Raw genomic sequence first — 12059 nt, forward strand, 5'->3', positions numbered from 1 at the left:
TAAGAAGTGATAGCATCTTCTCCTGAGTAACTGTTAAAAAAAAAAAAAGTACCTGTGGCTGAAATGGTGGAGCAGTAGGCCCCTGCACACCTTGTGATTGTTCATCCATTCTATCACGCAAAAGCGTCCCTGGTGTCCTGGAAAGAGAAGTACAGTCATTACACTGTAATTCAATCTGCATTTATAATAAATAAACATCAGCAAAAGAACTGAAGAACTCATTTTCTTTTCCACATACTTGAGTTTACTAACATCTAACTATTCCAGCCCTGCACTGTTTTGGGAAGGAAACAGTCTTATGTTCAGGAGTTCTATAAAGCAAAATAAAATCACTGTACACATCTGAACCCATTATTAAAAGATTTGCATTAAACTACTTGAGACAGACAAACAGCTCCTATAAAGCTACATCACATAATTATTCTTCAGAGACACCAACCACTTCTTATCTACATAGATGTCTGCTGGCCAGTACCTCAGACCTACGGGCAGCATGGAAAACAGCAGATCAGCGCAAGAGCTAACTGCTGCATGCACATTGTTGCATTAATTTATCTGTAGATTTTAAGGAGTATGTTAGGGTAGTTCCACCTGCACAGAAAAAAGCTAAACACATACACTTGTTACATTCTGAAAAGCTAGCTAAGAGGGCTTTGAGGCACAGCCTCTATGCCCAACTATGAACCTCTGATATCCCATCAGTAAGATGGGAGGAAAGATTACTGCCAAGTTCCCAAGACAGAGACACAAGGCTTTAACCAATAATAAGCACTGCAAAATGTGCCAAATCATTATTAGGAAGAGCAAGAGACACAAAAATTAAATTCTTACGAGACTTTTCTCAGCTAAACAAATCCTCTCTTAGGCTACATGGCATTTTCTTGAGGGGGAGCAGGTGCAGCAGCCAGTTTTATTGGTGCCTATGAGGGCTAACTGTGTTCAGGTGAAGACAGCACCATCAAGTTCACCAGCAGCTTTAAATGCAAACAATGAAATAAACTTTTATACAAAGAGAAGCCAAGCCCTGAACAAGTTTTTCACCACACAAACAAGAAGTGTCTCTGCCAATTTTCTGGTCAAAACTGCCAAGGCCTTCAGAATAACAAGAGTCATGTCTGACTAGAGCAATTGAACAGCAAGAGTAGTTTTCTATTTACTTATTTTCTTATTTTCTGCTCCAAATCCCAAAAGTTGTAGGAATAGTTTGACATAAAACAATTTTCTGATACCTCTTAAACAGACATTTTCTATTATAAATTTATTCCAATAAATCTATATACTTCAAATATTGCAAACATCCTTCTGCACACAGAGCTACTTATGTTTCACAAGCCTGTCTTTAGAAAGAGTATGTAAAAATTTGTCAAATAGCACTGAAGTTCAGCACAAAAGCATACGATCAAGTATGCCTGTTAAAGCACACACAAAATAAATCTTCCCAGTAATTTCTTTAGAGTATTAAAAAGCTTAGAAATCACTCTCAACAGAAAGAAGCAAACCTTAGAAATGTATTTCAAAGCCCAATGCAAAATATTTAAGAAAGTCTAACAAGCAGCTAGAGTTCACAGTAGTCATTCTCACAGCATGACTGTGATACGATTACTAATAGATAAAATAATCCCAAAGCAGCTTTGCAAAGTTTCTCAATATAGGGCCCTAGTGCACTAACCAGTGGATGGGATACACAATACAAGTCATTAGCGATTTGCTTCCACTCTCCTGTTTAAAGCAGTCTTCCCCTGTCCTTGCAGTACCCATAGCTGTTCCTAACATCAAACCACAGCCTTCCTTCAGAGCAGCGATGAGTCCCAACACCTTTGCCTTCCTATCCTTAGTACTCCTGTATAAAGCATACAGTTTGGGCCTTTCTGTTGTTTTGCCTGAGTATTAGCTGTAATTAATCTGAAGTTAAAAGAGATCATAAAAAGCAATTTCACGCAGGTCAAGATAAAAAAAAAAATCAATTGTCAAACACAGGCGAGTGGCAGAAAGAAGGTAGGAACTGCAAAAATCTCTAAGACTTTCACAATGAGCGTGGTGAGAAAGGGGGAAACAGCTGGCAGATACATGCTGCACACACACCACTGGCAAGGCAATCTTTTAGCCACAGCTAGGACACCAGTACTGACAATTCTTGCAAGTTCTACCTTTCCCATACATCATCCCCACCAAGGCAAGAAATCATAACACAACAGCACTGAAAATTAAACCGTTGTCGTAAGACTGCACCTAAATTCTCCTGTTAGATTCACAGAGGTTTAAGCAGTTGCAACAAATTCTAAGGGAGGCATGCACAGCAACCTTAAGGAACCATCTTCAGCTATTTCTTGCTGTAGAGATCTTTCTATCACTGCCAAGAATCCAAGAATTCTTTTCTGAAGTCCTATTTTGAAGAGTCTTTGTAAGAATTTTAATCTTTATGACACCATCAATATTTCTACTGGAAGTTTTGCTATGTGTTTCACTAACACCTTTAGATATTGAAGACTGCTGACCATGTCATGACCAACAGATTATTCCTACTGGTCACAAACACTTGTGTCAAGATCCCCGGGGAAAAGCAGTAAATACAAAACTCTTTATCCTCTGTTGCAGACATTTATCCAAGACTACTGAAGTCTAAGCTGAAAGGTTTAGATAATGCGTGTTGATTCAGGCACTACATAACCCACTCATCTCATCTGAACAGTCAGAGGTACTGACTGGAAGTGTTTGGGAATTTGCCTTTTTTTTTTTTTTTTTTGATTTGAGGAAAGGGTAGAAAAGGGAGAGCTCAATGGCTCTGTCCTTGGTGGCTCGTTTTTACACTAAAAGCAAGCAAACTTAAAGAGGTAACAAATATGTTCTACCCTAGGAAGCATGGAAGATTTATTAACTTCTGGATTTTTTGTTGCTTTTGCGGAGGAAAGGTAGAGATCAGTATTTTCTGTCCATATATGGAAGTTTGGTTTTTTAAACTTGCATTTGTCTTTGAAGGCTGCATGATAGATTCACATTTTAGAGTAATTTGGCATTTTGATCATACAAAATGCCAAGGATGCAAAATGATCTTTTGTACTGTTTGTCAACATATGCAAGAATTAGATTTTGCTGCCTGAAGACTGTTTTCACAGTGAGGCATACCTTTCACCTTGATAATAAACTTCAGAGGTCAAAACATAGTGATATAATATTTATCATCTTCAAATTTAAATTTAGACAGTAATTATTACTTTTCCAAAGATGGCTTTCAAGTTCTAATTTATGGTGAAAAGCCACTACAAATACTGCCAAAGAATCACTGCTTGTTTAAAACTGAAAAGGGAATACAAAACACATTTATATGTGACATGTCTATCACCTCTTTAAATAAGTAATATGATGACCTTCTTCTGCAAATCCATCACCATGATATACACTGGTTCATGGAAAACAGATGAAGTGAGAGGTGAGCCAAATATACCATCACCACTCAAAACTTCAAGTGCCAAAGAGACCTAACGTTTTTAAAGGCTCTCACACTGATCATATATGAGGAAAGCACTCCTTGTCTTCACTATACCACTTGCAAAGATAGAAACAATCAAAGACTCCCTGAATCATTTACCTTCATCATTTTTAAGATGAAAATCATTTGGATTCAGACCAACCTGTAGACAACAGCGACCACAGGAACACAAGCATATACACTAAATCATAGGCTTCAATTATGGCTACAAATACTTTGCAGGTATGAGAAGACTTATGGTTAACTTCTAATGCTTTGAATCTTTGTCTTTTTCAATTGACCAAAACAGTAGGTGTCACCTACACATAGAGGATGCAGGATGAAGTACCTGGGGATACAGACAATAGCACCAATTTTTCATTTAAAACTGCAACTGCATAGCAACTCCCCTAACTGACGCTAGTTACTCCATGCACTGAGTCTACCATACAGCGAAAGGAAGTTAAGTCCTCACCAGTAGGTCAGTTTATCAAACTGCAACTGCCTGAACTGTGAGTAACACCTCTTCCTTTCTTCATACACAGCCCTCGCTCTCCTTATTCACTTCCTTAGCAGCCACCTGTCAAAGCTCTCAGAAATCTGCCCACACAGCTAAAGATCATGCAAAGACCCAAAGTAGCCCACAATGCAAGGGCACATACCTACACCCCAACAGAAGCTCATGACCGACAGCTGGCACTCAGCTTTCCAGGAGGTTTCCACCAGCCCCTGAAGGAGCGGTGAGACTACCCACAACTCATTAGTGAAATCTAAAGCAGAGGACCCATTCCTGAAAGGGAATCAGAGCCCATCGCTGACACTGCACTGGAATACATTTTAAAATAACATTTTTAAAAATTAAAAAAAAAAAAAGATACCTGGGAAAAACTTGAAATGCTTGTGACTTTAGATCTTGGAACTAATTCTTCATAAACATGATCAAACTATTTCAGGAGAAAAAGCTTAAATGCACTGCCTAATCACAAGAAACGTGCTTTTTAAACACTATCTTCATAGCTGAAAGTCCATAAGCCATTCACGCTGAAATACATTTCACCATATTCCAACAATGTTATTGCTTTAACAGGTGGCAGTTCTACAAAAACAAAAAATACAATGCTTTCCTGTAGAGAACATCATAAACAGCCTCAATGATACATGGCTTCCATTACCTACAGGCTCTAAGCTGTTGTTTGTTAATGTTGGATCATAAGTTTGACAATAATCAATGTCAAAGAAGAAACAGCAATACTTTTAAAAAAAGTATAGACTTAGAATTTCCAGAGTGTAACAGTTCTGCTGTGAATCTGAAAGTCTCAGTCTGTTTTTTTCTGCAGAGTATAGATGCAACTACTCCACGTAATTGCTAACGCAGAGAACATGAGGTTACACCATTTACAATGTGCTGATCAGGCACATGGTCACTTTATTTGCTGTTCACTGTACTGGTTCCAGTCTGTAAGATTTTGTTTCATCCCATAATACATCAATCCTAGTGGTCACTGTTACCCCTGAACCAGCGGCACACAGAACATACTGTTTACTTCCGGGTAATCCTTCAAATAATGCAGGTATTTTTAGTTTTTACTACCACCATTATATTATTTTAGTTCAGTTATAGCTGATGCCATCCAGAAACAACTATCCCTTTAACACCATATATACTCCTTACTTGCTGGTGTCAACAAGTTAGATTCTTCAGCAGCTAATAGGCATTTTAAATGACAGATTCTAGATCCCTACACTTTTCAACTATCTTTAGTAACTAAATTCAAAGAAAAGGCTCATCCTCAGCTAAGAGAGAGAGATAAAAAACCCACATCAAAAAACCCACCATACATTAATACTGGTTTTCATACAAGAATACAAGCTACAGGAACATTCCCATTTACTCATGTCACACGTTGACTGTCAGCTACTCAAAGGCACAATTTAAACCGAGGTAGAACATTCAAACAGTCGCCCTGGTTGAAACTAAAGAAAACTGTGCTCTGGAAAAAAAGGTTTAGATTTCTAAATGCCTTCCTGAATATCCAAACCAAAAAGTAACACACAATTACCCATCCCCCCCACCTGAGTGTTAATCCCAGCAGTTAGTGGCGGGGAGCCCAAGCCTGCCTGGGCGATTCCAGCTCTGCTGTTACCATAACGGGAACTCTCCGCTCCCCGATGAAAGCCACAAGCCTTTCCGGAGAAGGCAAACTTTTTTCCTTTGCTAACACAGCAATTACAGCTTGGCCCTTAAGCTTGATACAAGCAGGTTAAGAAACAGCCATCCTAATGCTTTATAAAGCATACTGCCTTAAGAGTCCTTCTTTTTCTTTTCTAAGGAAAAAAGGTTGGCTGTTTGGAGGGAACCGGCTCCCTGGTCAAATCTGACACATGCCTTGTCAGGTCACTCTCTTCAGCACCCACTCAGTGCCAGCAGAAGGATGCAGTTTACAAATATTTGAAGTGATTTTAAAGGCAGGAGTTCAGGACTCACTAGGGGAAGATCGTGGATGAAGCCTCAGTGCTGGCAGCTGGAAACCAAGCATCCCAACTTTATCGTTCATGTTACATTAAATGACAGCACTGCTGTGTGTTTTTCAAATAAACGGGAAGTCAGAAGTCATGCAATAAAGCAAGCTAACCTGGAAGCCAAATCTACCGCAATTCTTAATGTTTTCCTGGAGCTCTGCATAAACCACTGAAGAGGAGAAACATGTATGTTATGATGTCAGAATAGAAATATTCCACTCACAAAGTCACTTCAGTTTCATGGATAATATTTTTAGTGCATTCCTAAAGACCGGGAAATACTTAGAAAACAACTGCCTACATATAGTACCCCAAAAGCAGCTCTTAGAACACTGACATGTCCAAAGTCTACATACTTCCTCAGTATATAAAGAGGAATAAAGTCTCAGTATCTCCAAAAAGCACGAGAAAACCAACACCCCCAGCAGTTTACCTCAAACTCTGCTCTCTCACTTCAAATCGGTTTTGTTGTGGTTCCCCACCCACCCAGAAATGTAACTGGAAGGATAAAATTCACCTGGGTTATAATTTAAGTGCTAAAACACTTTTCAAGAAGTTATTTCCCACCTTTATATCACTGGCATTCCAAACCCATACTTAATAGGGGTATATTTAACAGAAGTGGCAAGAGATTCTAACTGGAAAAAACCCCACACAAATAATAGTAACAGCAGCACAGGAGATGCACAGTGTCTTTTCAATAAATTATTTCTGACTAACAGACCATTAAGATGAAATCTGATTAAATACACCCACATTACTATTCCATCCATTCACAAAGTTACATACTCAGCTTAAAGACATTAGAAATTATTAAATAATACTGAAACATTTTCCATATTTAAAAGTAATAGCTGACCAATGCCTTTCTACTAAACTTCATGATCTGTGACTGATCATGCTCCTACACAGCCCACATTGTCCATTTCTCAAAAATACTAAGATTTTTATTGGTCTGCTGTCAATCACAAATTATGAGAAACATACTATCCATGATGTAATGTAGTCAATAAAATATCACAATTAATTATTTGCAGTGTACTAATTTATTCAATGAAAAAATATTTTATATACGCTAAGTAATTACCACACTAGTTTATTCTTCCTCACTCTATGAACAGCTAAGCCAAATATATAAATTAATAAATCAAAACCACATTTAAGTTAACACTCATTTGAACTCTGCCAAAACAATCAAGACCTTAATTTGTAAAATAAAGCAAACTCAAAACTGGAAGACCAAGTTAAGAATTAGCACAGTAAAATATATCATTTATCCCAATTAATATACATACATATATATACATACACATTATATATGTGTAATGATATAGAAATGTGCATGCACATACATATATGTCTATGCATATATAGCTACACGTGTGTACACACATACTATTACTATTAGCTGACAGTGGTAAAAATGCTTCATATTGTAAAAAATTAACTTCATATTGTAAAAAAAATAATCTCGTGAAAAATACATACTCAATTGTAAAATTCTTCACAAAAGCATCCGCATCAGAGAAAAGTTGCATTTGCAACTTCTAAAGCACTGAAAGTGCTTGAATATAGATGTGTGTACAGAAGTAGGATTAGACTTAATTTTAGAAACAGTTCTATAAGCTTTTGGTTTTTAATACACTACCAGATCACCCTGCAGGATTGCAGGATGTTCCTCCCCTCTGTAGGGACAGCTTTGAACGTGGACCACACAGATACTCAGCACTTGTTTATCTACAAGTAGCAACATCTATCTATATGGAAATAACTAACATTGAATTTTCCAGCAAACTTATGTCCAAATTCCCTACGCATGGGCAGTCCAGTCAAAGAAGCTAAAAACCACACAGATAGTTAAGCTGGGGTAAGAGTTGTTTTTAGCAAGAGCAGAAGTAAGCATACACAAATAAAATCTACTTACAAAAAAGGGAATACAATAAGAGTTCATATGCAATTTTCTCATCCATTTGTCCCACTGTATCAGGCATTTTCATTTCAACCCTGAAAACACAGGTGCTAGTCACTGTCATTCCCCAACTACGACTCTGCTCTGTCAGTGCTCTCTGACTAGAAGATGAAAGTCAAAGCTCTCCTGCTGTACAAGCCTGCTTCCTTTCCTCTTCACTCATTTGCACAATTTAAGTTCTATTTTGTTTACTTCTTTCCTCTCCATTATGTCACTCAAGTAGATTGCTTATCTTGCAAGATGCTTCCAAAGGGCTGTACAGGCACAGACTTGCCCTTTTTTGAACTTTTAGTTTGTTACTTAATACAACCTGAAGAAGAAACAGGAACTGAAACTGCTTCTACATTTTCATTTAACTTCTATTCACCTGGAAAGAAATTTGATAATCCATTTCTTCATACTGAACAGCCAGTTATAAAGGACGTACTGAAAAGTTTTGCAGGAAATTAAGTATCGTACCTAAGCACAATAATATCAAGAAAGCAAATCCTCAGCCCACATCGCACTCCACTGTGCTACCGCTTATTGTAAGGATGCATTTCTAAGGCAGTGTGAACTGATTAAGTGATGCCTCCCCTACCTTCAGCCAAGCCTTCCTGACCCCCTTGCTTCCAGTGGGGTTCCTGTGGCTACCCACACTCCTGGTAAGGTAACTGAAACCAGCTGAAAACTAACCTTGACAAAAAGGCACTTCTTTCCAGCTCAGGTCCCTGAGTCATTCCATTGCAGAGACAAGGACAGAACTGTGATGGCAAAAAACAGACAGAGGGGAAGACATAACTGGGAGTAGAGCAGCCCTAACTTAGATCAGTTAAATCTATTGTCAAACTACAGCTTCAGTGTGAAATTATACAAGCCAATCTAACAGCTCAGTGACACCTGAAGTCTTGCTTCCTCCTTTTCTCTGCCACATGATCCTGTTGCAGCCTTCTCGAACTCTTTGGACCTTTTGAGGAGCTGATTTAACTCCCAGATGCAGCTGGGTTTATGTTCTGCAAGCAGCAAGTTGACTCAATGCATATGGGAGCCTATTGAATTCCAGAGAAAAAGTAAGTAGGGGGAGTTCAAAGAAGGGAGATGTAGGAAGGGTTTTGTAGAAGAAACAGAACATCTCCCTTCTGGCAACAGCACTCTAATGCATTAGCTCACCATATTTCATTTTACTTCATACTTAGGTAGGGATGCTAACAAGTACTTTAACTCAAAATAACTACAACAGGAAGGCAAGAGCCAGCAGAGAGAGAAAGCAGTTTATTCTACACCAACCCAAACTTAGTTTTGCCAACTAAGTACTGTCTGGGAAAGTAGAAATAGAAAACAAATTAAATGGAAGAAAAATAAACCAAGGTAAGAAATCAACTGCAAAATTTTCAGGAAAAGGAAACTGACACATGATTTGGAAAACCTTACAACCCCAAAACCTCCCAACTCCAGTAGGCAGAGGAGACCTTTCCCTAATAAAAGGATAGTTTTAAATGCATCTGTAAAAACAAATTATTCATAAGGAGATGCTGAAGAGATTTACTGAAAATGTAAACAGCTGCACATCACAAAGGAGTTGAAGATGCAGGACATTAAAAGGCTGGAAGCACTGTCAGATAAATCTGTTATTGCTAGGCACAGGAGAAAAAACCCAGTTTGGAAGGCTGGCTGCATACATCTGTGCCACAACCACAGCTGGTAATATCTACATTGCTACAGATGAAGTAGAACACATTTAACAGTATATCCCACGTAATACTTAAAGGAATGTCTAAATATCTTCAAAGCCAGTGCAAGACAACACCTTGTGATAACATACTGCATGTTAGATGCACATCTGCAAGCTGAAAAAAAAATTATATCTGTAGCATATAGCTGAAAATCTGTGATACCCCAAAGATGATGAAATGAATGAAGCTCTGTACAGAATCAGAAGAGAAACACCAGCCATATTTAACAGGCTTTCTATGATCCTCTGGCTAGCGTTACCTTTGAATCCTGAAACCACACATGACAGTAGCAAGTAATGCAGGATCCCTGGGTCCAGCAGCAAAGCAGCTAGCACACTCACTTCAGATGCAGGCCAACACTCATGTTCACAGCTGTTTTTATGTTTTACATAAAACCACCACTGGCTAAAACATGCCAGATCCATCCCTGACTCTGGAGTATCCTCAATGACTAGCTGTACATGAAGTGCTCTGTTTGCAGGCTGCTCACTGCTCCTCTTCTGAAGTGTTACTTATCTCCATGAACTTCACAAGCAGCCTACCTACCTAAAAACACAGTTCTGAATTTCAGTCAGGGCAAGAACTGAAGTTCATTGCTGCAGAGACAACTCCTTTTTTGGATCTGCGCTCAGATGAGGACAAAAAGGGTACAGAAGGACCTCTACAGGACAGAATGCTATGCATTTTCCCACCACGAGTTTATACTTATTTTAGAATTAACTTTAAGTTCACCTGTGATACTTTTGCCTTCAGCTTTCAATGAAGCAGTAATTTTGTAAACTTTATATACTGACAACATAAGATTGAAATGAACTGAAAAAGATTGGTTCATCAGCACTTCACAGCACCTAACTCAAACATCTCCCAAAGATTTCAGCAAGAACCTAATCAACCACCTTTACACATACTTCTATGACACTGTAAAGTAATTAATCTGGTCCAACACAGATCTAGCTATTAAATAAGACAGCAATAATTTTTTTTATAAATCATTCTAAGCAGATTAAAGCAAAGAGGCTTGAATGCAAACTCCCAAATGCCAGACGATGAAAACAGTCTATTTACTTTGTCACCTATCATCAACAGTGAGAAGTCACTAATATCACAAGATTAACAACATGCAATTGGGTTTTAACATGATTGTTTACAGAATTTTCTAACAAATTCCTTTTTTTAATGCCTTGTTTAAAATTTCTGTAATAAATTGCCTCACATAACGATGTGTTCTGTTTTCCCAACAGTGAATAATGGCACTTAGAATATACTGCTTATTTTCTAGCTACAGAAATCACAACTGAATCACAGTTACAATTCACATGCCAGAGGCTAACACACAGGATTATCTTCACCAGGGAAGCAACTAATTTTAATAGCATTGCTTCTCTTCAGCTTTTTTAACTAACCAAATGGGAAGAATCCTTTTAATACTTACTACAAATCAAACAGGCAGCAATGTTGTACTTCACTCTAGGGCTCAGTTCCTTCCCACATGGCTGGGGGGGGGGGGGCGTGGGGAGGGAGGTCAACTGGTGATAAATACAGCAAATCAGTACTATAAAGGCTGCTCTTATCACCACTTCAGTATTTTGGCCAGTTACTTTCATCTCTGTTGCAAAGCACATGGAGTATAGCTAAACCAAACAAATCTTACGTGAATTAGTCAGTTAACGTCTATGACTATCCATAGTATTAGCTTGCACAAGATAATCCCCCCTTCCACAACACTCCTAAACCCTACTCCTTGGGAATCAGTAGGGATTTTTGGATAAGCCCCAAATAATCAAAGAAAATCCCTTGGAGGTAGAGAAGTTATTGCAGCTTGACTTCTCCCAGGAGACTTTTCAAGGTAATGTGAACTCATCCACTCAGCACAGATGTTTGGAACAACGTCAAACATGAGGCAACAAGGCACCGATGGCGGTACAACTGAATGTAGGGGTAGGGTAAGTGCAGGATATTGTACAGAGTTTATTAAACGTGGGGGGCTTTTACACGTACGAACTAATCACCTCACCAAATTGTCTCTGTGGACAAATATACTGGACAAGCCGTGTTTAGTGCAACTGAGCTCAAATGTTTTGCACAAAAAAGAAAAGGTAGGGGCGAGCTATATGGCTCTGCCTTACAATTAGGAAGGTACCACAGGTCACAGTAAAATGAGCAACTGACTTCTTGTACTCTGGTTTTCATCTGAGTTTCTCATATGCTCACAGGTCTTCAGATGAACTCTAAAATGCTAGATTTTTTCCTTCTTTGGAAACAAGTTTCTACATTGGGGATAAGATTCTGCTTGTCTAATTCTTGTAGACCCTGGAAGACACTGTGATATGTCAATCAGAAGATTTTTAGTTGGCAAATATTCCTTGATTTGTTGGCAAATTATTTTTTTACT

At 38.4% G+C, this 12059-nt stretch overlaps 1 protein-coding gene across 1 annotated transcript in view; it reads right to left on the reverse strand.

Annotated features, from left to right (window-relative positions):
* Positions 1 to 11528, reverse strand: part of NEK7 (NIMA-related kinase 7) — a gene marked incomplete at its 3' end in the record, with an annotated part of 39510 nt that extends 27982 nt beyond the window's left edge. The window contains exons 1-2 of the mRNA XM_010157043.1: positions 11401 to 11528; positions 53 to 129 (exon numbers count right to left, since the gene is read on the reverse strand). Of these exons, the coding sequence (XP_010155345.1) occupies positions 53 to 109 (57 nt within the window). The remainder of the gene's footprint in view (positions 1 to 52; positions 130 to 11400) is intronic.
* Positions 11529 to 12059: the final 531 nt, after the last annotated feature.

The sequence above is a fragment of the Eurypyga helias genome, unplaced genomic scaffold, assembly GCF_000690775.1.
Source record: "Eurypyga helias isolate BGI_N326 unplaced genomic scaffold, ASM69077v1 scaffold14228, whole genome shotgun sequence".
In the NCBI taxonomy this organism is placed as follows: Eukaryota; Metazoa; Chordata; class Aves; order Eurypygiformes; family Eurypygidae; genus Eurypyga; species Eurypyga helias.